The 26,880-nt window shown below is 43.5% G+C and overlaps 1 protein-coding gene across 4 annotated transcripts in view; it reads right to left on the minus strand.

Annotated features, from left to right (window-relative positions):
• The window catches only part of IKZF2 (IKAROS family zinc finger 2), a 117,787-nt gene that overhangs the window by 42,850 nt on the left and 48,057 nt on the right, over nucleotides 1-26,880 (minus strand). For 3 of the 4 annotated variants that reach the window (XM_050340457.1, XM_050340455.1, XM_050340456.1), the window contains 2 exons: nucleotides 13,290-13,556; nucleotides 3,422-3,589 (listed from right to left, as the gene is read on the minus strand). In XM_050340457.1, the coding sequence (XP_050196414.1) occupies nucleotides 3,422-3,589; nucleotides 13,290-13,556 (435 nt within the window). The remainder of the gene's footprint in view (nucleotides 1-3,421; nucleotides 3,590-13,289; nucleotides 13,557-26,880) is intronic. The other variant, XM_050340458.1, reaches the window with a different exon arrangement.

Genomic DNA, 26,880 nt, shown 5'->3' on the forward strand with positions numbered 1-26,880 from the left:
CCGCTGGTTTTTCCTGTGGGAGGGGACTACCAACTTCTGCCCCAGCTCTCCACAGCCTGTCCTTACATTCCTGTCCTGGAAGCCTCTCAGGCACCTCTCCTGTGTTACTTGTGCTGTGGAACTATGGAGTTAATTCTCAAAACAACATCTGAAAGTCCTGTAAGTACCTTGAGGTTCATGCCCACTCTTAGCGTAATTCTGTGCATGAATCTCTCCCCAGGCATTATCCTACTATGTCCTGGAGGCATCATTATACTCCTGAAATCAAAGCAGCTGCATGTGGGAGGAAAATACAGACACAAAGTTCATCAGAACTCCATATGTCTGTAAAAGGTAAATAATTGCAGGAGTAAATCACTGCAAGATAAGTCCTTAATTATTTAGGGTTAAACAGCAGCAGCATTACAGATGCAGAGTAATATTTTGTTAACCACTCATCCTGGGAACACTCAATCAGTAAGATATTATTCTGCACGAGAAGGGGAGGTAAAATGTAGATTGTGATGCTTAGAAACATATTCAAATAAATAGGAATTAGTATTAAAAAGCATGAACAAAACATCCATCCAAAGCAACAACAAAAAAAAAAGCTATAATTTTTTTTTCAAGTTAACGGGTAGTATCAGCTATTTGAGATATTTCAGAGATGCTTCTGATAATTTCTGTTTGCAATTACATTTCCTTATTTTTTCACCTTTCCTATTGTACTATATGAAAACTATTCATTAAGAACAGGAAAAACTAACTGGCAGTAGTGAGAAGCTGTCACTGACTTAAGTGGGGACACAAAATGTTCTAAAATCCACAAATTGAATCAGCTGGGAGAAAAAAAGAGGATCTAACAAAATTCTTCAATTCCTTTCTTGCATAATTTGCTTTCCATAGTAGTTTAAGATCTTCTTGGGAAGGAGAAAAGAGTTTTGCTTTGGTGGGGTTTTTTGGTTTTTTTTTTTGGTTTTGTTCTAATTTTTTTATTAATAACACTTTCCTATTCAAGGAGGAAAAGGATATATATACAGCATTAAAAAAATGAATTGGTCTTGCATTTATGATGATATGTGCCAGATTCTCAACTGGTGCAAAACAGAAGTACTTTCCTGCTTAGGGGATGTAATTCCAGTCTATATCAGTTGAGGATCTGATCTATAGAGCTCTCCTCTAATAAATATAAAAATATAATCAGACATCTCAATTTAGACATTAAGACTGAGACCCGATTGAAGCCTCATATTTCAAAACACTTTTCAACCTCTTCTTTCTATACTTTATCTGGTATCTTCTTTTCTGATCAGAAGTAGCAGAAGATGTAAACATTGACAGAATCATAGAATTACTTAGGTTGGAAAAGACCTTCAGTGCAGTTACTAGATCTGCTGTACCTTCCAGGCCTCCTTACAGACCTTGACGTGTGCTTTAGTAAAGCAGAGAGTGCTTGTACAGTACACTGATCTGAAACTGTTTTAGGTCTCTAGGGAACATGTATCCATCTTTTCCATGATCCAGACTCATACAGGTGTGCATAAGCCAACTCAGCTTGTCTGTATGGCAGGGACAGAAAGTCCAGAGTGGCATTTCACTTTCATGTAGACCTTAGGTTTTAGGGCAATAATCCAAGTTTTAACTCTTCACCTGTGAGCCCTGCTTTAAGAACTGCCTTGGGGAGTATTTTGGGAACACTTGTCTGTTCCTGCCGGCCCTCTGCTGAAAGCTGCTGTAGCTGAGTGCTTAGGGGGTGACATTTTCTCCATGGAAAACAAAGCATAAAATTACAAACTGAGCAGCGCTGAGCACAGCTAAGTCAGTGAGCTAAGTCACTTAGGGAAGGAGCTCCAGGGGAACTCGTGTGCTAAGCAGCTTAGGTGCCTTTGGAAAATCCCGCACCTCTACATTTCATCCTCACGCAAAAAGTGGAGCCATCAGCCATGTGCTTTTCATACAGGAAGAACAATCTCTATTAATGACACTATCTAGGTAACAAAATCCATATTCATATTATGAAAACATCTTCAACTGCAGTGTTTATGTTTTGTAATGTGGGATACTTTTTGTCACAACTCCATTTTAATTTTAATTGGGAACATTTTTATTGTGTTCTGTTTTTTTGTTACATTTCAAGTTGAAACTACAGTTATGGTCAGATGTGTGAAAATTGCACCACACAGACATTTTCCCTTCTGACTTCCAGATCAAATCCTCCCAGCTGACAACTCAAGCAATTCTCTCCCACACCTGCACTCCCTTGGATGCTCACGCTTTCTGTCAGCATTTTCCATCAATACAGCCTCCTGCGTGCTCCCCAGGTTACCTGGAGAAGCTTACTAGCTTAACCTTTCCTATTCTTGGAAATACCAAGGCAACTCTGTACCCTAAGTCCAACTTAATGCTCATAAAACAGAAACTTCTAATGAAGTGAGGTTGACCCTGCTGGAGAAATACCTAGGAAGAGTCAGGAAGCTCATGCAGGATTTCTGTCTGCAGCTACACTTCAACCACTATGTTTCAGCAGTCACACATTTGCTAACACCTCGAAGAAGTTCATCTGTAATGCTGTCACTTGTAACCAGTCCAATTATCTTTGCTCATTCAACAATGAAAAACACAGCCTCTTATAAATGGCCTGAACACACAAGTTGAACATTCCAGGAGATAAAACGCGCAGCAAGTTAAGATCTTACTCAGGAGTCCTACACAGATGAGTAAGTGGGCAGACTGCAGCCCCTCAGTGCAGTGTATGGGGACTAAAACCACATCTGATCCTGATCATGGGAGCTCCAACGTGACTACCAGTGTGCAGGTACGTGGTGGGTATTTCTTTGCAACATATCAAGAAGCTGTATCAAGTAGACTTGATATAGACAAGATACTATCACTGAACAAGGCAAGAGAAACCCAATCTCTCTCGACCACCTTGGGCTCTAAGTGGCAGCGGCTGCCATGAATTAGGACTCTACAGCAAGACGTAACTGAATCAAAAATGCAATTCAGAGATTTCTGAAAGATGAACAAGTTTGACCTCCACCAGCATATGGCATTTATTAGATGAAGAAATGGGTACGAACTGCAAAGCAGGCTTCCAAGAGCCCACAGTTATCCTTTGTGATCCTTGGAATTTCACAGCCACTTTGGGGCCTAGTGTCAAAACAATCTGCCAGCAGAGCCTGGATACACCCAAGGAGACATTCAGAGGGAAATGTGATAGCATCAGCAGAGGAGCTCAGTTACACAAAAGGAGAGGTGTGGCTGAACCACAACTTTTCTGATTCACATCAAGGCTTTCCCAAAGCGGAGAGCTGCACTATCTGAGGAGGATGGTACAGACCCAGAGCCACCAGGAACACACAGTTATTTTCACTACCTGCTTCACTGGGACGGTAGTGACAAAGGAAGGAAGAATTGGGAAGAGAAGCCAAGGTGGGCTCACCAGAGTGCGTCCTGAGGTGTCCTGTGAGGGCGTCCCTCCGCCGGCAGGCGTAGCTGCAGAAGGGACATTTGAACGGTTTCTCCCCAGAGTGCAACTTGATGTGCCTCAGCAGGTTCCCCTTCTGGGTAAAAGAAGCTCCACATTGGTTACAGTGGAAGGGGCGTTCACCTGGAAGGGAAGGGGAAGGGAGAGAGCTGTCAAGACACATCAGAGGATGCACAGAGGCCATTATCCTGCTCTTTGTAGTAGTGCCTTCTTACATGGGTACAGTCCCCACTGCCACCACCACACGGCACTTGCTACAGTCAGAGGCCATCTCTTTTGCACAATGGGCAAAGCCTCCAATAGGCATTTGAGCATCTTTACTTGAGGTGATCAGTGCAGCCTGATTTTCTTGAAAGTTCCTCACCTCAGAGGTTCTATCCTTTATAAAAGATGAGCTCTGCTGAAAATTTAGATCTGTAATTCTGATTTTGTAGTCTTTATCTCTGGGTTTGCACTTATTTTCAGTATAGGTCCAATCCACATGAGTATTTGGAACTGATCATAACAATTGGACCTTAGCAAAGGTGTTAAGGTCTGTGCTTCAAAACAAAGCCCTTGCTTGCATTATACTTTAATTGGTTTTTAAAGGCTGTTTTGCACTGCTAGAGTGGCATGAAGGGATCGATACAAGTGAGGATCAGGCCCACAAGCTTTGGGCAGAAGCAAACATTGAGAAAAATCTTTTACCATTAAACTGGGAAACAAGCAAGTTTGCACTCCACATAAAAAAAAATAAAAAGACTCAGTTGATGAAAAAATAACAGAAACTCTAGACCTTGCCCTCTCCCTTCACCCCATGTGTTTACACATGCGCACACACACACATCCGAAGCTTATTTTTATGTTAAACCTTCATATTTCCTCTAGACAGTGGGGACTGGGCTGATAAAAACCTTTTTTTTTTTTTTTTTTTTTTTTTTGTAATTATTTTTTAGAGAAAAACCCCTGACAAACTCACACAGGTTTTGTGAAATCTTTTCATTTGTTGAGGACACTCAGACTGTTCCAGCATTCTTAGGCAGCTCTAATCATCTGCTTATGTCGTGTTTGAGCAAATAATTGAACACAAGCATATTCTTGTGCTGCCACTTGCCCAAGTGCTTTATTGAAGCTGGGCTTCACAACACAGAATCACTAAATGGTTTGGGTTGGAAAAGACCTCAAAGATCATCTAGTTCCAACCCCCTGCCATGGGCAGGAACACCTTCCACTAGCCCAGGTTTCTCCGAGCCCTGTCCAACCTGGTCTGGGACACTTCCAGGGATGAGGCAGCCACAGCTTCTCTGGGCAAGCTGTGCCACGGCCTCACCACCCTCACAGGGAAGAATTGTTTCCTAATCTAATTTAAATCTATTCTTTTCCACCAAGTAGGGCCCCAGTTCTACAAGGTCTTGAACATCAGATTTAAGCAGCCTTGTCCACTTTTTCAGTGCATCACTTATTATGGAGCCTTGGTTGAATCCCAGTGGGACTTCTGAGGTTGGATTCAATGGCCTGAACCACAGATCTTGTGAAAAACAAACACGTTCTGTGATCTTTCACATCTCTTCAAAGCCTTTATCAATTGCTTTAAAATGATTACTCCCTTGCTGGACAAAATGCTTTTATCAAAGTAGTTCTTGTGTCTAATGTGAAGTGCAAAATACGTCTGGAGATTCAACTGGAAAGAGAGGAAGGAAAAGAGCTCTTAAAGATGTCTACAAGCAATTCTTGCCTCAGTGGTTGAAATCACTGCCAGGAGGGCAGTAGCAGGTAGGTGTGACATGTATGTGCCATACCTCTGCAACTTTACCTCACAGGTGGGAGCTGGCAATCACATCTGAGACTACTGAAGAAGCACTCAAGAAAATACCAAGGTTCCTACAATCTCACCAAGAACATTACAGAGTAATGATAAAAAAATAAATCACGGTATAAAGCTCTTCTTCCAATACACTGAACACAAACTCATTAGAATTGATAAAGAGTTTGTGGTTTCCCTTTCAAACTCCCACACTATACTTAAAGGATCTGATTAGCCATTATCTTCTTTTATATCACTTGAGAACGTCCATAACAGAGATATGTAAAGAGACTGCAGTAGAAAAATACATGGGTTTTTTCTTCTTTTCTGTTTTGCTTTCACTGTCTGAGAAAATAGGCAAAGCCCTTTCCTTTGACATGTTTCTGAGTATTCTGGAATGATAGCTTCAGTTTCAGGATGACAACATGAAAGAAGGTAGCACGTTTCTTATCAAATCTGAAGTCTTTCCTTTTACTCCTGCTGTATGTAAAACTATGCAGTTACTGTGTTTTACCCGCTACATCACCCACTTATCTCTGACATTCTGGAGGCCCCACACGAGCGGGTATTACTCCTCAATAAACTGGCTGCTCAAAAGATGCTGAAAGCCTGCAATTCAATAGTCACTGCAACACAGTTCAGTGGCCAAGATGACATGAAAACAGTCACCACAAAATCACCCATAGTCTGCTCCTCTCTCGCAAGAGACTCCAATAGCACATTTTACCTTAAATAACCTTTGTATCTATTTAAAGCCAGCATGAATTCATTTTTCCTACTGGCTTCATTCCGGGTAAATAGCTGCTTTGATCTGTTTGTTACACTTTTGTCCAATCATTCGATTCCAGCTCCTTGTTTAAGCTGTAGGCTTGTGGGATGCAATTTTGGTCACACCTTCGTGCTATTGATTAGCAGCTTTTACATTTAGCACAGCTAATCTGAGAGGCCATTATCCAATAGAAGAGTGCACAAAGAGAAGCAAAGACTGAATAGCAAGAAGATTTTGTTGGTGTTCCAAGAACTGTGCTGTCTGATGCCCACTCCAGACACTAGCAAACAAGCCTTCTTTATCACTTCAATGCCTTGAGAAGACTGTCTTCCAATTATTTCTCCCGCTGCCTTTTCCTAGTAACTTTGTAAGCTCTTCTCCAGTATTATTACTTGCTAGTTACAAAATAACAACCCTGATGTCCCTACCTCCCTTACTCTTCTGTGAAAACTAAAGGGTTTTATAAGCTAAAATCAGTCATACTTCAAACTAAACATCCAGTCACTAAAAGTCTTTAAGCACATTTTTTCTCTACGTGACAGTCCCTGACTGTGTTTAAAATGCTTCCCTGTCTTTGGGGGTGATGGTAGCAGAGACACACCAGAAAACATAGACCTGTTAAAGTTGGCACACACGACTACAAGAGGGTAACAACGATTATAAGCACAGTGCATTTCCCACCATTTACAGCTATGTATTTACTGCTTGACTCTATACACTTACACTGATTTATTAAAACAAGAACTCCACTGAAAGGTGACCGAGAGAGTTTTTTGCTTTTCAGCACTAGAAACTATTGTCACTGCAACATAACTGCAAAATATTTTTAGTCTACTTTAAGTATTAAGCATTTTTCAATTATTGAGCTGAACCAGGGCAGAAAAGCCTCCAACCTTAGTGATTAAAAAAAAAAAAAAAAAAAAAAAAAGGGAGGGGGGGGGGAGAGAAAGACTTTCAGGGTGGTGAGAGGGGGAGGAACAGCTAACCAAACAAAAGAGATGTTTCTTTTCAACTCCAGATTTAGAATCTAAAGCCGGACAAAACCAGGAATGCCTTAAAAGCCTTGCTCTCCAACACAGGGAATTTAATTATCTAAAGTTACTTCAGGAATGGGCAAGGCAAGGTAAAACAGAGCTGCCAAGTATTACCTCTCCTAAAAGCTTTGCAAGAGGGGTTTGTGCTAGGGAATATTTACATTAATAAATAAATGCATCCATGGGGTTTTATAATTTCACAGTTAAACAAAATATTAATTAAAAGGTATAATTTCAAATATTTACCTCTAAATTAAGTAAAATACTGCAAAAACCTCACAGTTCATTGTCTCCTCCAGGAAAAAGAACAATGAATAATATTAATGAAATATTACTACTCTTAAGCTACACCAGTATATAAAGTACATAGTTAACTTGCTGTTGTGTAAACAAATTGTGAGATGAAAGGTGAGTTGGACCCACGAAGTCAGGGCAAGCAAGACACGGGCCTTTTGTAGTATTTTAAACGTATGGCATCTGTGGGAGACTTCACAGCACAAGCTGTGAGCGCTGTCTGGCTGATAAGACCTGAAACCAGGCAAATGAACTGTTAAATTCCTACTAATTGATTTCACATATGTCAAATGTTATTTTGAAAAGCAACCCAACTCCTTTTTCTGCTTAATTGGAAGCTTCCCTGCACAACAACTTCTTTCCCGCCTCGCACGGAAGTGCTGCGCAGAAGTTTCAGTATGAGTTACCCTTCTTCGAACCTCAGACCAGTGCAAAACACTGATATTTTTGGTGCAAAGCAGCAATATTTTCTGTATCAAAACAGAAATCTGACTGAGGATACAGAGCCCACAGACCAAAGAGACTTAGATTTTCATAACCCTTGACTGGTAACTTTTGTCCCTTTGAAATTAAATGGAGAGACTCACAAATTACTGCACTAGTGCTCATTATCATCAAGGCCTACTTACTCCTAAAGCAGTAGTCCTTCTACACAAAAATCAGGTCCAGTGGGACTTGAGCATCTGTCCTGGCTAAATGTATATCTGAGATCTCAGTCTTTTTTTGTGTGGCACATACTTTTGATGTGCAAAGTATAGCTTAAGTACTTCTCAAATGGGAGCTTTTCTTTCCAGTCTCTTAACATAACATCACTGTGCCCATGCTGCCATCAGAAAGTATTTGCTCTTACTAGTAGTATTGATTTTCACCTTTCTGTAGCATGTTTTTTGTTAATATTCAGTTAAAACAAAACATTTCTCCTGATCCATCAGATGCTGCAGCTGCTCTGGTTCCGCTCTGTCCCAGGAGCACAAACGAAGTATTAGCTCTGCTCCCAACACACTGACAGCAGCGAGTTCCAACCTGCCTTTACCCAAGTGAGACACGGAGCAGCAGACTTTGCTCCATTCCTGTATTTGTTATTCCAGGGACCATAGCTAGCCTGTATACCTGCTTACTGTTCTGTCTGATTCACTTAGCAGGCTGCACATCACTGGAAATCAGTGATTTTAGTAGGGTTTTTTGTTGGGGAAAACCTACTGGCAGATATGGCAATTTATTGTAAAACAGTAGAGACAAAATCTCTCATGAAAAATTCCTGGGAAATCCTGGGTGATTTCCAAGTGTCCTCTGCACAAATTTATGACCGCATTCTTAAGGCAGAAAAATCTTCTGAGTGAACGGGCAAAAATATCAGAATAGTTACTGAGTGCTGCAAGCAAAAAGTGTCTTCTGCAGAGAGCGATTTCAAAAATCTCAGCTTTCCTTCCTCATGCTTAAGTAGAAAATGAAGCTTTTCAAAAGGTTAGATTTCAAAACCTAAGTAGAAAATATGACTTTCAGAAATTCAGCCCTATGATTTTTGATTCAGTGCCAAATCGATTCACATCGCAAGACACAGGAAGCCTACAGGAGGTGACAAATTAGAAATTAAACCAAATATAACCCTTCTATGAACAAAATAAGAGAGGCAGTCCAATGGAATTCACTGCAATGTGTTAATACGGCCATTTGTTTAAATTTGTTCCTGGTTAACTGCTTTAGGCATACAAGTCTTTAATGCTGAACAGCACAGCTGGGTTTTTCCTCATTTATTAATTGTGTCCCAAAAACTTGAGCTCTGCATGAAAAAAACAAAATTGCATTCAGAGTTCCAGGGTTGTGTGTGTTCAGTTATAGCACTATGGACACCATGACAGAACTTGGAGATTTCTCTCATGGGCACACAACTCATTTAACTGACTAAGTTACTAAAGTGCATGTTGAGTCCAAGTAAAGATTTGAGACCCTCCTGCAGTTAACACCCCCCAAAAAAACCTAAAAATAACCTACCAGCAGCCCAAGATGAGAGTGGGGCAAGGCTGACCTCCCCGCTGGCTCTGTGCCCAGTACCCAGGGACACCTCTCCATGTTTTTAAAACAATTTAAAACAATTAAGATGAGAAGTTGTCGATGTCTTGTCCCTGGAAGTGTCCAAGGCCAGGTTGGATGGGGCTTGGAGGAACCTGGTGTAGTGGAAGGTGTCCATGTGCTTAATGTCCTTCCAACCCAAACCAATCAGAGATTCTGTGATCCCAGCCCTCCCTTAAAAACAAAAAGTATTTCAAAATTCAGTAGTGGATTAGATGAAGGACTGGATACTACAGCGGAGAAAAAAAAAAGTATAAAGAAAGATCAAAATTCACAGCACAAGGAAGAACAATGTGTGGACCTCGCAGATCACAGAGGCAGCACACGGCTGTACCAGCAAATGGTTTCTGCTTCACCAAAAATGAGGAGCAAGGAAATTTTAATTCCGGCCCACTAGCAGAAAGCATAAAGAGGTGAGAAATCACTAAAGTTCCTTTTTGTTACCTCAGAAAATCTGGATTATTGACCTTATCTTCTTCTGCCTTTCCATCTACATCCCCAAGCAAAAACCCTTGGAGTATCCAGCAGCAACATTATGTGACCAGCCACCTCCTGCAACATAAAACTCTGATAAAGATGCTGCAACTTGGGGAATGTGCTGTGGAATATGAAATTTGGACCAAAAGAACATAGTATGGGAAAGGAGGAAAATAAATCAACCTTGACACATGCTATTTGTCTGATACAAGTACATGGCACATGAGGCAGGGGGTTACCCTGCTCAGTAACACAGGGAGTGCATAACGCTTAATTCCCACACTGAGCATTTTACTTATTTTCTGTCAGCAATGACAAATAAATAGAAAGGCCTTCTCCCGATGCCCATGAAGGTTATAAAAACTCTTCACCTCTATTATCAGTTTTTCAGAGAAATGTTGTGTTTGGCAGAATCAGATGAGCAGTGCCATGGGCTTCATGACAGAAGTGCCATGGACCAGAGCATCGCCTGCACCATGTGCACGAGGCAGGATAAATGGGAAATTCCCAGCTTGGTCTATATCACAGGAAAGGGCAGCTGCACATGACAATCAGAGAGAGGACACTGAGCTCTTCTACTCTGGCCTCATGCATGGCACAGATTATTTTCCCCACCCCTCTGTCTGTTTGACTGAACTACCATAATGTGGCAGGGAAGACAACTGCTCTTCAAGAACAGATGAGCATTGGCTAGAGGAAAGTGTGCCCCTTTATGTGCACAGTGCAGCCAGAGCCATATGGCACAGCTTCTTGCCAAGCCTGGATCCCTGGTGCAAGGAAAGCCACACTCATCCCAGCACACACACAAATTACAGCCTCTGCAATGGACCACAGGATTTTGGATGATTTACACAGAATGCTGACAGGTTTTCGGGGAAGGGAAAAGGACTTCAGTTTTTGCCAATGCAAACAACTGGCCAGACCATGCTTTGATTGTGTGTAAATAAAGAGGAGAGTATGGCAGGATTCAGCTCCCAAAACATACTTAAATTGGTTTTGAGAGGTAAGGATGTACATGCCAGTTGCATTAGCTGATGAAGAACGTCATCCATTTCCACTCATTGGGGACAAACTCCCTTCCCTCTACCATTCTCCCTTGGGCTGCAAAACCAGCCTTCCCACAGGTCAGGGCTCATTCCAGAGCCAAGGCCAGCCCAGCTGCCGAGGAAGTGGCAATATATTTTAAAATACTGTACTTTAAAAGATATATGTTAAAAATACTCCTTAAAATCAAGGATGTGGAAATCCAAGAAAACTTCTCCTTGTGTTGTGGACAGTGAAGCGGCAGCACATATTAAAAAACAAACAAAGTGGAGGGTAAAAAAATCCCCTGTGAAATTTGCCAAGTGGTTTACTGAGAGCAGAGCACTGAGCTGCACATTAAAAGAAATGCCATTTCTATATGCTTGAAATCATCTGTATAGAACAGTGCATCCCAGCTCCTCTGCTCTGACGGGAAAAGAGTCAGAGCTCTACAAGGAATCAGCAGTAGCCCCAAGGAAAAAGCTACCAGTTATGCAATTCCTGCCCATGCACCCACATACGGCCGTCTGGCCCGCACGCAGATGAGATTTTGTTTCATTCACTTTGAATTTACATGTCTTCTTTAACATGAAAAAGGCAGCTTGTCACTAGCTATTCAGTATCTCAAAAAATGCAGACCATTTAATTAGGTACCTAAATCTAAATTTGGCAGGGTTAGTTTAGCTGTTGGAGTTCAAATACGTGGACCCTGGTGCACCTACAGTACACGTGTTCGGATACGTGTGAGCACCAGTGAAAACTTTTCGGGAGGTTGAAAGCTGGGGACTCAGTCTGTTACATTCTCTCTTTCCATTTCCTAGCAATAGCATGTCAAATTGTTAATCAAGGTTTTGGTTCTCCAGCTAATGCTTCTCCCCTCTCGTAACTCCTGTATAAAATCAGGACTGTATCATAAATGATACTGCCATGCTTTGCATTATGCACTTATATTAAGTTATTATCAATACAACTTATATACATGGCATTAACTGTGTAATATAGATTTATTAATTCCCTGTACAGAAATTCCATTGATTTCTTGCCCATCAAGAGCACCCTTGACTGTAATCTACCAGGTTTACAAAGGAATTACTCAAAGCCTTTCTTTCTCTACCTTAACCCCCCCACTTTTCTTTTTATATCTTTGCAGATATCTCAGTCATGTGAGTCTCTGACCCCATTAAATAGTAGCAGACAAAGATAAAAAGCAAAGCATCTTTCACTTGGTCCAAAGAATATGAAGAACAAACACCCACTGAGGCTCCACCACAAAAACCTGTGCTTAAACTTAATAAGATTTAAGTGTGTATCTTAAGTTAAGCTTATATTGAAGCACTTCAGGTGACTTACATGTGCTTAAATCTCATAAAAGAACAAGCTTAAGTGCTTTTTTGAATCCAAGGCCCTGCCAGGTAGATCTGTGCACTACCAGAGAGCATCCTCTTCTGGCACCACCTGTACTTCTGTTGGAAGTGACTATCACTCCCACCTGAGGTCACTCCTCAGCAGAGGGGAGTGACTACCAGCCTCTGGGCACTCCATTTTATCATATTAGCCATAACTCCCCAAAAATTCCGTGAAGCTCAAGGCTTCATCTTTCAAGCCCCAAAGACCACTCAATCAGTACACTGAAAAGGTTCCGTCTGTCTCTTGAACTCAAATGCACAAGCCTGGTAAGCTGTTTTGGTCTCCAAACAGTAGTAATACTAATGGTAGTAAAAATACAAATGCTGGGGAGAGCAAGCTTTGAAAGCTGCCCCAGAATGGTATCTGGATGATGTGGGGGAGCCCAAGAGGGGTTCAGGTGAGGTTTCCCTGATGGAGCTGCCACACAGTGAGCAGCAAGCCCACCCTGGTGACAGCAGGGCTGAGTAATGAGTGCCCCCCCCCTTCCCCCGTGGGGTTTGCTAATTCCAGGTCCAGCCACTTGCAAAGGAGGTATGAGATTCCCAGGACGCTGCTGGCCTTGCCCACCCCTGAGCACCTCCAGGGGAAGGCCATCTAAGACTCACCTTAAAGGCTCATGCACATGCACACACACACACACGCACACATACACACCCCTTCCATGCCGGAGAATGACTCTCACCATCTTGCCCCTGGCCAAGAACAGTAAGAAAAGCAATTTCCAGATTTAATGCTGCTTTTAAAAACAAAAGGCTGGAAATCAAAGTCAAGGAAGCACCATGCTTGTCAGAAACAGAGCATCTCCAGAATTTGGGGAGGAGGAAGAGAACAAAACCAGTGAAGCCCGTTTTATCCCTCCCCAGCCTCCTGGAACCCCAAGAATGAAAAGGGAAGAGAGAAGAGTTGTCAGGTAACATCAACATCAGACGCCACAGGCAGTCATCAGGTTTTCTTTCAGCTGCTTACCAGTGTGGCTCCTTTTATGTACCATTAGCACATTGGGCCCAATGCAAACCATGCCACAGACGTCACATTTCAGTTTACCATTCGGAAGCCGGATTCCTCCCTCGCTTGCTAGCTCCTGGATCTTTCTGTTATCCACCATCTCGCTATTGTCAATGAAGGGCTCTTCCAGGCTGCTTCCTTCATCGTGAGCTCTGATCTCATCTTCATGACTCAGGGGTTTCCTGTCATATTCATCATCGCTTTGCATTTCTAGCTTTACTGAATTTGCTGAAATAAAATAATTAAAAAAAAAAGATTAAAAAGATGTTAAAATTAAAAACAGTTTCTAAGTTTCCAATCACTAATATCATAACAAACTTTTTTACTGTCATCAATATTAAATGAAAGCCTTGAAGCTCAAACCAACATGAGACCCTTGTGATGGTGACGGCATCACAAGTTACAGCTGCTTATTTATTAAAGCCCTTGTTTTTGTTCGTTTTGAATAGAAATTCCTCATTTCTATCCCTATTTCACATCTTAGAAACTCAGGCATGGTGTGATCCAGAGACCTACCGAAAGTTGCAGAGATGCAGCAGGCTTAACAACTGACCTCCTGCTTCTCAGCTTGAAGCACAGGAGTTCCCTTGCTCTCAAGGCAGCGAAGCCACAGAGGAGCGAAGGACATAGCCAGAGCTGCTCCCCGCAGGTCTCTCCTGCCCAGTGCCCTGACAGGCAGGGCTCCCAAAGGCACAACGTGTGGGAACAAGGCAGGATTGTTCAAAACGCAGGGACCCAGTGAAGCCGGGCCTGTGGGCTGTGCCAGTAATCTCCAAATCACCCTGCCTGCACGGACAGGTTCCCTGACAGAGGGGAGACCAGTCTCTGGATGAGCCTTCCAATGCTTTTTGCTCCCACCTTCTGATTCACGTCAATGGGATACTGCCAAGGCAAACAGGGCTGCAGTAAGACCTACACTGCTGGATTATTTATATTTGCAAGTGAAATGCGCGCAGCTGAAGATCTTTCGCATCTGCCTGGTAAGACTGACGGGTTCACTGCTGATTTCTGTGATCCTCAGGTGACAGGATAAACCTCCTCTAACCATCAAGAGCTTGTGGGATCAGCAAGCCTTTAAAGGAAATGAACGAAATGAGGTTTTTTCAGAGAGTGGTGTCAGAGCAGGGGTGTTTTAATCACCAGACACCCCCATTTTGATGCCTCAGTGGTTGGTCGAACCTGCCAAAAGGTCCATCTCAGAGTCACAGCCTCCATCCACAGTGTCAGCCAGAAGGCAGCCCACGTGTCTGCTTCCCTAAGCCTTGATCCTGCTGAGGGGTTTAACAAGGAGGTGATTCAGCCTTCATATCTAAGTAGTCTTTGACCTCTGTACTAAGGCCATTAGCACGAGTGCCAGTGACAGCAGTGGACCTGGAGCACAAATGAGTGCCCTGGGTCTGGCTGGTGTCCCCGAACCCTGTCCAGGTGTGCTCCAGAGCAGCTTCCTGGGGGGTCCCTGTCCAGGAACTCAATGTCGGAGTTATGAGTAAATGTGTCTAATCACTGTGAGGCATCACAGTTTCAAACAGCCAGCCTGGAAATGTCAGAAGAAAAAAACCCTACTACTTAGACTTCCTCCTTCATCCTCTCTTCCCCTTCCCAGAAAACACAAGGTTCAGAGACTGATGTTGATGTTGCAACTCTAAATCACTGCTGCTACTCCCAGGCAAAACATAATGAACAGGACAAAGGCACCAGAGACTAAGCAACGGTAAGATGCTGCTTTTTAATCATCACATTGTTGAAACATCTTCCACTATTCATCAAGGCACTAATGGGGGCTAAGGAATGAAAGTACTATTAGGGCAAAGCCCATCCAGAGCAAGGACGCTACTGGATCAGATCACAGCAGACTTGTGTTAGCACAGGCATCGCCATCCAAACAGTCTGCAACAATGAAATATTTGAGTTCGTCATTTATAAGAGATGATTAATATTTTTGTCACCACAAAGACGCATTTATTGTTTTAAAAAAGGGAAAAAGCAGCCCAGACTGAGAGCACAACCATGACCTGGCCCCAGTTGGTGGTCAGGGGCAAAAAGAGGTCAAGAGAAGCCTGTTTCCATGGGGAGCAGGAGGGGGCCTGTCCCACCACAGCAGCAGGAGAAGCGATGGGAAGCCATCCCATGCTGGGTGCCGAGCCTAAGGTACGGAGGCTGGCACAGCCAGCAGCTTCCTGACCAGGATGATCTACCTTTGGTGGAATTGCTGACTAGAAGGAAGGAAGAGCAGAAGGGAAGGAGCTCTGGTAGCTCCGTGGGCTGAGGTCCCAGACCCATCTCCCCATGGAAAGCACGTGCTGGTGATTTATGGAAAGCCCACTTTGAGAGCTAAGGAATAGCAGTTCCCTCCAATAATAGCAGCCTTTTGGGGTATTCAGCAAGTCTGAGAATGAAGCCCGAATAAATGGTTTGCTGGCTTCAGGAGCAGGACTTAATACACTCGGCCACACAAGTAGCTACGGCAGAGCCAGAAAGAGTGCCCTGTGCTCCTCACCCAAAACCCCGGGTCACTGCCACAAGCTTGCACACTCTCCTGGCACAGGAACGCACAAAATAACCAAAAACCACATACCAGTTGTGTAGATTTGTATGTACTCACGGGAGAGAGAGAAAGTCTTGGATCTTATGTGTCTTCTTACATATATAGATTTCTGTCTCTATTTCTCTGACTTGGAATAATTAACACTTGACCGCAGTTAGCGCTGAGCACCACGGCTTCCCATTCACAGCTGTGGACCTCTGCCTGCTCAGCACACACAAGAACAAGGCTGCAAGAGCCTTCAAACGGGAAGACCACTTACTTTATCTTGCCCTAGCACTGAGTGATGGCTTTCAAGCAACAGGATGAACAGCACAAGCGAACGGTGTGAGCTGTTTGCTGAAGCACAGCCTCCCAAACACACAGCACTCCGCAACTCCGGCAAATGGAGCTCACAAAGCCCAAGCAGTTCATGCTGCATCCTTCACAGCAGCCCAGCTATTCTACAGAGCTGTGCTGGCTGTTTGCTCTTCCTGTTTCCCTCACCTCCAGGCACACACAGAGCACTGCTACTGCCATTTTCAGAAACCCTCTGGCAGCTGGGGAAAGGTTTCCTTCAGCTGGGAGCAGTCGCAGGTCTCCAAGGAGGGAGCACTGGTGCAGCAGGGATCTCTTCAGCTCGTTGCAAGGGCTTTGCTAATCAGGTCATCTCCACTACCTTACATCATACTGGTGTGTGTATTAGCCTGTGCGGTAGCTTGCATACAAACAGGCATTTAAATTGCATGTTGTTTGTTTTCTCTTTTCTCAGCCAGCCTTTGAAACTGCACTCATTTAGTAGTGGCACTGCCTTTGTTTTCACCTACAGCACTCAGGGAGCACAATGAACTCTGTCATGAAGAAAAAAGAAATATTCAAGGGATGCTGATGGCTATCCTTCATTATACACAAGCCTCCACAAAAAATTTCACCCTGTGCTCCCTTGCCTTTCTAGTTCACATGCTTACTAAAAGTGGTAGACTTTCTCATTCCAGTGCAAAGCATAAATAAGTAAAGGATTTTTAAAAAGTTTTTGGCACATTTCCTAAATAATAAATTAAAAAAAAAAACACAGAGAAAGAGATAGCAGGGATAAACTGTAATCCAGCTCACTACAAAATAATGAAGTCAAACCATTTCCCTCCAGTTAATACAAGTTTCTTCCACTTTTTCCCAGTCCAGTACAGCACCTTGTGCGGAAAAACAAAAGAAGAAAAAACACCACAAAAGCACATATTCACCAGTCCTCACAGCAATATTTCTTTCTTTTTCCTTTTTCTTTTGTTTTTTTTTCAGAGTACCAACCAGCTGATCCTGAATCACACCTTATCCTGAGTGGCCAAATTGAATACAATTATTCTTAATGTCTCGTAAGTGCTAATTAAACTGCAATTCCCTGTTAAACAGCTCTTTGGCAAGTTTTCAGTACCAAAATATTTCCTTCACCCACAAATTAGTGTGGCTACAAACCAGAAGCTGGAAGATCCACCTAAGAAAAGTATTCCTAGTATTTCATCCTGTCATGGAAATTTCTTTCCCTCAAAAGTGAGACGTGGGGTAAAAGAACCCTTTGGTCTTACTGAGATATTTGATCCCCAGGTGGGGTGCAAATTAAAGCACTGGTCATCTTTTTCTTAAGCAAGCAAACAAGAGTGCAATTCCCACTACAGAACAAAATTCCTTCTGTCCAACACACCAGGGAACAGGCAGCAGGACTGTGCCCCTCTGTCTCCTCCACTGTCTGCTGTCCTAGGTCATTGCTTATTTTATCTGTGGCCTTGGAAAACCACGCTGGCCACTGCCACCAAGGGTTTGTGGTCTCCAGCTAGAGGTTAGCCCTTCCTGGCAGCAGCCCTGCTCCACCAGCCCCTTCCTGCTGCCCCCGGAGCAGCACATCAAGCCTGACCCCTCGAGCCCTCCCACGCCTCTTCCCCCATTCCCTCTTTTCTCACCAGCAGGAAACAAAGCTTTGGCCCAGCTTCAGATACTCATCCTTGAGGAGGCAAAATTCAAATCTGCCGCCCCCAAGGAGCCTTGGATGGCTCTGTGGGCGAACACAGCGAAGGACATTTGCAGTGACTGCGGACACAACGTGTTCTCTAACCAAATTTGTCTGATACGGCTGGCAGGTGGTGCATCAGCAATCCCAGGGTCTGCTGCAGGCTCCCTGACCAGGGCACAATGCAATGCGATGGTCAAAGCCTGGATGTGTCTGTTTTTACACCAGGATGCAAAGACATTAAGAAATCCTTACTTCCCCCTGGAAAATGAGACTGAGCTCTAACTACAGCAACACAATGACAGGCAGCTACAGCACAGCCTTCTGCATATTGTCTTGTCAGTGGTCAGTGGCACTGTCTATTTTAATCATGCACTTCTCCTAGGCAGTGGATTAATGGCATTGCTAATTGGCAGCTAGAGACAAATAAAAAATGACCCAGCTTCTCACAGGTTTTGAACCCAGGTACCCAGTTCTTCCACAGGGTAAACCTCAGAGGTGGAATGTTCCTATATTATTAAACTCCCTGTTTTTATACTGTTGAAAGCACTCAGCAGTGTCGAGTGTAAAACAGTTAATTTTAAGAGCTGGAATAGCAAACTCATGAGTGTTTTGTAAAATGAAAATTTAAGGAGAGGGGGAAAACCCTCCTGTCTTGATGGATTTTGAAAGTTCAAGGTAAGGAATGCCAAAAGCTGGAACAATGAGCCCTGGCTCTTGTTCAGTCTAAGAGCACTCTGGTAGCAAAAAAGGTCCTTAAAGAGGGTGTTTACATCACTCTAGAAGTGTAGTGAGACTTTAACACGTGTTCAAACATACTTTCCTCCTGGGATAGTACAAAATGGTCTTAGCTGAAAGAAAACTTTCATCTTTAAGTTTCTTGTTGCTGGTAGGATTTGGGTCTTACTTAAAAAGGCTTTTCAGGTTCATTTCAGCTTAATTTTGAGCTTTTAAATGTGTAAACTAGAGAGCACCAACAAACCTTCCCTTTTCAAAAAGGCACACACACAAAGGGTGAGAATGCCAGGCAAGCCAGGCCGGGCACAGAATCAGCTCTGTTTACTCCTCATAGCCACAAAGCAGTTAGTGAACAAGTTGACAGTAAAAGGCAAATTAGCTTTAGCAAATTCTATTTAGTTGCTGAGAAAGGAGCAGGCCTCCCCTTGTCCTCCTGCTGCACTGGTGTAAAGCAGGTACCACTCCCAGGCTGCCCAGGAGTGGTGCTGAGGAAAAAGGAGAGCCAGGCCTGCTCAGGGCTCCAGTAGCACATCTTCTGCTTTGGGGTTGGTAACAGTGATCCTCAAGAGAAAGGAAGATGTCTCTTCAATGACACCTGTGGGCAACGCTGCCACACCAACACTGAAATGGGAGATGTTTCAGTTGAGGGTTAGAAAGGTGTATTTCCAGGGAGCAGGTTTTGCTTTCACAGTAGATTGAGGCTTTCTGGAGGCTCAGACAGAAATGAAGCTGTATCTGGATGGAACAAATGAGGGTGAACACCACCTGCAAAGAGAGGGGAATTACCCAACTCCTTTCTCAAATCAAGTGCCAAAAGCCTAAGCAGGGCTTCTTCCATTACTCATGGACACCTCTGATGCTGGGTGTCAGGTTTGTTTATTGCAAGTTGCCAAAAGTTTTGGCCACTGAGCCAGTGCAAACTTTAGATGGTTGACACCGACTTTTCACGGTGACCTCTGCAGGGTTCTGTCCATTCATAACAGTTAAATCAAATCAAACATTTCACAACTAATAAAAAGGAGAAGGGAGTGATTCAGAAGCTTTGTGCCGAGTCCTTTTCTGCATGCCACAAATGGGATTCTTCAAGCCCACATGGAGGTGGTTAATGCGCCAGAAATTCAGTGAGAACTGATCAGCTTATTTAGGGATCCTTAGAAATTTTTAGTTTTCACATTGAAGAATCTCAGTTTAAGCCTGTTACCTCTGAAGTCAATTTAAACTCTCACTAAATGCAACAGAAGACTTATTTCATATCTTCTGGAGGTGGTGTGTGCAGTAAGTGTAGACTAACGGGTCTGTTACACCCAAGTTTAGTTTAAATTGGGATGCGGTTGCATAGCTAAGCCAAGCTTCAGTCAGGTTTTAGCTGACACAAACTGTGGTTGCCATCCTCCCTCGATCCCCACCCCTTCCATCTTTTATTCCGGAACCAGGGCTCATGAAACTGGGGGCTATACCAATCTGATTAAAAACTGATCCTCCTGCGAAAAATCCACTATTTTCAGCTGGATCAGGCCCCTGAGCAGGGATACTGTGCCATCACAACAACCAGCTTTGGCTGATGTGGAGAAGCACCCTGGCTGTGACTGCATGCTTTCAGTAGCAATAGTTTTAAAACAGCAGACGGATTCTCCCAGCCCAGCTGACCAGGGCCAGACGCAAGGAATGAAGACTGCAGCAGTGAAACCTGTGCAGCAACTTTTATGCTCAAATGGCCATACAAGCTTATACAAATATGAAGCTGAAAAGACCGCAGCTACAGCTGGAAGGGCTCTGATTTAAGTAGGCAGTATCCCAGCAAAGAGCAGCATTTTCTACCACAGGAGCAAATTCTGTGGTTTCAATGATTTTTGAGCAACATTCAGTGAGAGCCCTACTGAAGTCCAGAGGCTGGGACACCTTGTAAGGAGTAGCTTGGTGTGAGGGTGGCAGTATCCAGCCCAGAATTTGCCCCAGACACTCAGCCTTTAGGCATGACCATTTGCTCACCACAGGTCACCCATGCTGCACAGCTCCATCTGGCAAGAGGAGAACTCCCAACTGAATATATGTGATTGCTCAGTGTCGCAAGATTCCTCTCCAGAAAGACCTCAGGCCAAATTTCACCCACAAATGCATCTACGCAACTTGTACTTACACAAGTGAGAGTCATGTATTCATATCCCAGGGTAGGAAAAGTACTCCTGGTGACCCAGCCTCCCCCCCTCTTTGTGCCTGTACTTACAAAGCAATTATGGTGCAACAAATATTGTGCTTAACTTAATACAAGGTTTCTGCCAATGCCCTACAGATGCAAGGAGGAGCTTCCCTTTCCCATCCTCCCTATCCATTTGCAGTGGATACAAAAGATGAATGAATACAGTGGTACTCTGCTCCTAGATGCTGCCCCCCTCCACGGATGCTTGAGCTAAGCCAGTTATTAGGCTTGGACTCAGGGATTTTTCCCTAAGGTCGAATTAGGTGCAACTGTTGGGTATATCTTTATTTATTCTGCTACCTTTTTTTTTGGTTGTTTTGATGGGGTGAGAGGGAGTAGGATTTTACTTTTTCCTCTCTTTTTTCTGTTGCATGAAATGTGCTTTTCTGGACAAATGCCATCTAGCCAACTCTCTGCCTTAACACAACACCTGCCCAGCCCTTGTGCTCCCCTGCTGTCTCCTGTAGCCACTAGGACTTACTGCCTTTGTTTTAATGACTTTAGGCTTGTTTCAGAGGGGCAGGGGGGGTCAGCAGCCCCTTTTCTTTGTAAACTCTCATTTCACAGTTACTGTGCAGCGCAGGAGGCAGGTTTGGTGCTGGGGGGGGTCTCACACAGCCCTTTCCCTTGCTGACCTAAAGCAAGTCCCTTATTGTCTGCAATGTGTACATGAAATCCTGTCAGTCTCCTCTCCTACCACAGCTCTGTTATACTTCAGGAGAGCTATTTCTGATGCACACTGAAAAGCACAGAGAGGAGGAAAAATAAAAGCAGGCTCAGTCCTGTAGTGAACCACTCTGTCTCTCAAAACATCTAACTATGAACACCTTTTTATTTTTTAAGACCAGTTTGGATTCTAGTAAGAGAGCAGAAGAAACACTCACTGAGCAACGACACAACATTCACTCCTAAGTGGATTTGAAAAGAGGGTGCTGAGAGCTCTATATGGTACCAAAACTAGAAATTTGTAATGGAAAGTGCTGACAAACTACAGCTATATATGGATCTTCCCTCATAAACAAAAATAGTGATTTATAACATCCATTTGAAGAGACCAAAACCTCATTGCCCACTCAGTCATCTCTGCTTCTTAAAAAGTGCAGGACTTCCTAAAATGCTTTCCAGCATACACAAAGAGTAATAATTGTAACAGTAATGATTATTTCATTTATAAGGAACTTACATTAGGGATCTGCATTTATATTTGGAAATACACCTGAAAAAGTTGTTTGAAGCCAATGGAATCACTTATCTGAGTCTGGACTAGGTACTTTGCTTCATTTTCTGGCATTTTTTACCACTACAGACATTATTTTAAATCAGTGAAAGGCTTTCATTACCAAGCTACACATCATCATTCACAGCTTTCAGGAAAAGTTTTATTTATTTCTCATTATATAAATTCTAAATCATCTTAATGCAACCTGACCTAGCCACGTCCTCCTCTAAAAGAGGCACCTCCCCGACTCATCAACCCATGGAAAATTATAGGATAAGCACCTGCCACAAAAATATTTTCTGTCTTTGTCACTACATTGTAAAAAGGAGATTAACAACAAAACCTGTTTCATTTGCTTGTTTGAGCCAAAGCCTTGCCTGCACCCTCAGAGGCAGGTGGCTGATACAAAGCAATGTGCAGATCCTCAGGTATGGCACCATTTGCAGCCCTGGATCACTGCAAATGTCTGAGCACAGGGACTTCTCCCTGTGCCCTTCACAGTCCTTGCTGTGTTGGACTCCTGTGTGATTAAGAGAAATAAAAGGGAAGGCAGCGTTGCCCAACCACGCTGAGACTGTGTAATGTTGAAGGAAAACTCTTAAAAGCCAGTGTCTCTTACCTGCTGAGTTCTGGCAGGATGGTATTGCTTTGAGATATGCATTTTCAGTTGAGATGGCCAAAAAAGTGCATTTCCCCTAATTACTGTGGTTTTTTTTAAATTGATTTCAGATGGCCAACAAGGATTAGGATTTGGGGATCCGGGATCTGGAGTGACTCATTCACAGTTCAGGGACCCAGCAGTTCTGAACTCAGCCCATTAAGGCAGAACTAAGAACACAAAAATTCACCCACATCTCAACATGCACATGAAAGGGCTACTCCAAGAGCAAGACAGTACACTGTAAGCATGGCAGAACGTGGTTTAGTCTCTTAACTTTGCCAACTGTAAAGGACAGAACAGTTTATAATAATTTTCCATTTACAGAAGTCACTTCAAGAATCTAAATCTGTATAAGCCCAAATTTTAATATACTAAAAATGGGGGGAGGGTATCTCTGTTGCCTCCTTCCCACAACTTAAAACACACCAGCTATTAAAGCAGTAAGACATTTAAATGACTATTCATTCTGATTTTTTTTTTTAAAGCAGTGCTAGGCTTTCACCTGTATCATTATTATGTAGGCAGTGACAGATGGCAATGGAAAAATATAAAATAACTCTTAGAGTATTAACTTTTTTCAGTACCGTATGTGTCAGATTCTTTAGCATAAATAAATGGCATTACACAGTCTCATTAAATCTATACATCTGTGTAGTAACTTGCAATTTATGGATATTTTCTGACACAATGTTCAAACCAACAGGTTTAGCTCACATGTTTCTTTTCTCACCATGCCATCTCCAAGTCACCAGAAAAGCAAACAAAAGCAACACTCTACACTAAATATTCCTGAAGAATTCTATGAGAAGCTTTGCTATTCATCATCTACACATATTTAAGGGAATGAGAAGGGAAGAGGGTGTAGGATCATGGAAGAAAGGGACTGGAGGGAGTTGGCAAGTAAAACACATAATTAAGTACTTAAAAATTTACATCTCTAATGAGTAAGGAATGTCCCCTCTAGTTAGATTAAAACAATAACAACAAGGACACAAACACACACTTTTTTTTTCTATCACCCATTTAAACACAAAAAACACCCACCACATTTTCACCAGAGTACCCACGAGCACCAAGCAGATCCCCCAATCGTTGGCTACACCCACGCAGGCTCGGGACTGCAGGACTGAACCCTGAGCTGAAACAGCTCAGGCTGCTGAGGAGCTCAATCAGCCCCCAACAAGCTGAAAGGTGTTGTAAGTAGCTTTGAGCATTATTCCAGAGGAGTCACGAAGTTACGATAACATATATATGTTAGAGACATAAGATGTATATACTGAAGCATCTGACACCTCCTCAGGAGATAAACGCAGCCTTTTCCCAAACATGCCCCATAGACTCAGCTACTCTGTGCAAACCAAGCGTCCAGTGACCACCCAGAGCCGTGCACACAGGCAGTGACGGATGGCAGAACTAGTTCCATCCTCTGCAGCCCAGGTTACAGGAGAGAGGGGGGCACTGCACCCCCTGGGACACAGGGCCCTGAGGGGATGGGAGGGAAGTCATGGGAGGAGAGGCTTGGCTCCTACACACAAACCTACTTCTGGGAGCATTCCCAGGCCCACCTTTATTCATCCTTGAGCAGGAACAGGGTAGCTGTGAGCAACCCACAGCTGCTATAGTCTGTCCAAGTTAAAAAGTCTCTTTTTGGTCAACAAGTTGTCTTAGGGAGCCCTCACAAGACACAAGAGCCTGCTGGAGCAGGATGTAGCACCTCTTGCTGTTACTGAAACATTCATTAAAGACGTCAACGAAAGACAAAGATCCATAAACATGGCCACAGTCCCAGAACAAGAGGAGCACAGCCCCGCAACATCAGCCCTGGTGACTGTGCTTCTGTAGGTACCTCCTTTTTCAGCTCCTGTGACAGTTCCTCTGGAGATGTTCTCCCAAGAGCTCCAATGGCTCTGGAGAGCTGCTCCTTGAGTATCAAGAAATACACCTGCCTGAATGTCGTCACACCTTTGACAAACCCAAACCCAGGTGTGTGACACATTCCCACTGGAAAGATGAAATTTGTCATTAGCAACAACTCCTGCACGTCACCCTTTTGTCTGCTTGGGTAAAGGATCTGTTGGAGCTATTTACAGACTGGCTCTTTTCCTCTAGGAGGAGCTGGTATTTCTGCCTAAAATTAAGATGGCTTGACACTTCCTACGATGAGGCCCTGTTTTTCACTTGCTTTTCACTTTGCCAAAAACAAGTTAGGCTGAAATGTACAGGCAATTTTTTTTTTTCCGTGAAACTGTAAATCAAAACACTTGAACTGACTCCAACTAAGAGGTCAAAGAAACCACCATCACTGGTTCTTAGTGTTCAGGTCAGGTGATCCATGACCAGACAAAATAACAAGGCCTGCTTTCCTATGGATTTGCACCCATGATCTCTTCTAAGCCTTCTTTCCTTGCAGGAATTCCAACTGGGGTACCTGCTGCTAAACAGAATGAGCAATATCCAAGCTCTACTTGCTTTTCCCCACACTAATTAAGGTCAGCAATCCCAACACAACCTCTGACCATCTCATGGGCACACTTCTATTGCATCAGTTCAAGAAAAGTGAGACCCAGAGACACAAAACATCACTGACATGCCTTTGGTTTTGAGGATGGGTCATGCGCATTTAAAAATCATTACTCACTGCAGTGAAAAGAAAGAAAAAAAAAAAAGGAAAGAAAAGGGGAAAGGACTTGGCATCCTAAGGGGCCCACTAAAGCTCTTTAAAGTGCATAATTCCATCACCATACTGTACACAGCACACGATCTCTGAGGGGTAATTATCCATGGATTGGAAGCCAGTGTGAATATACACACAGTCAGTCAATATGATGTTGTGCTTGCTGCTGCTTCTCTTCCTTTTTTCTTTCTTTTTTTTTTTTTTTTTAAATCAATTTTAATTGTTGTGGATCTATTTCTGCTAATAAAAGAGAGTGAACTGATTCTAGTCAGATAGATTTCTGGATACGGAAAATGAGTGAGCAAAACATGTGAGAGTACTTACTGTATTACCAGAAATATTTATAAATGGCTCTTCCCTCCCTCAGCTGGCAGAATATCAAAGCACTGAGGAAGCAGCACGGATGGCTTCTGAAGGGATGGAGAAAGCAAAGGTCCACCCCTCCATCATCAACCTGGGAATGCAGTGCCACAGAGCTCCGGCAGAAGCCCAGACTAGAACTGCTCTAACAACAACACAGCCCCTCTTTCAAAGGGCAAACTGTATGAGAAAGGAACACAAATGAGCTGCTACAGGGAAAATATAATGTAGGTACTGGGTTGTAACAACATAGGTACTGGATACCCAAGGTTTTTGTAACTTAAATGTGATTCCCAGGACTGTCAGTCATTCCGGCTGAGGACAATCACATTCTCTGAAGGCTTGATGCCTCCATATACCAAGCCCAAGCTAGACTCTTTGGGCTGGACAGTATCGAAACCTTCCCAGTAAAACATAGCACTACCACAATGCATTCATTACCTGCATTTATATCAGCAAAATAAAAGCAGGGAGACAAGCACGTGTACAAGGGACACACAGAAAATCATCCCTACGACTTGGTTGAGAAAGGCAGGACACGAGCAGCTGCACCCAGGGTTTGGGCAGAGGTACAGCTACACACACAGCTGTACTGGGATGGAGATTCCTCACACGGACATATGGCCTATGTCACACCTGCACACAGACCAACCTCCTAGAAATGGATGAACCAAATACACACACTGAGCTCAGTCTAACATCGCGACTTGTTCCCACGGATCCCACTTGGGCAAGTGCAAAGGCCTGCAGGTGAGCTGTGGGCTGCAGAATGACCTGGGGGCAGAGGAGCACCCTGCTGGGCCGCTGTGCTCCCGGCTATCCCTGTTTGCAGCGGGTACCGGTGGGGCCGCAGGAGTGTCCCCTGCCCGCTCTCCGTTCCTATCGGGGCAGAACTGCAATAAGGTGCACCGATTCCCAAGTTAGCCTGTGCATGTGAAAACGCCTGGGGGTCCTGATTCAGTGCAATACTTAAGCAATCGCTGATCTTTAACGTTAAAGTCAACAGGACCTCGGTACATACATAGGTAATTACATGAATTCATCACTGGGCTGAGCAAGCATGTTCCAGCTCACAAAAGCAACGAAAGGACAACATGCAGGAAGAACGAAAAGCCTTCAGGAAAGGATTAGTAGTGTCACAAGTTAAACATCTCCTCCCTGATGACATACAGGATTGGGTCAA

This window comes from Myiozetetes cayanensis, unplaced genomic scaffold (genome assembly GCF_022539395.1).
Source record: "Myiozetetes cayanensis isolate MyiCay16 unplaced genomic scaffold, myiCay2020 scf9, whole genome shotgun sequence".
Classification (NCBI taxonomy): Eukaryota; Metazoa; Chordata; class Aves; order Passeriformes; family Tyrannidae; genus Myiozetetes; species Myiozetetes cayanensis.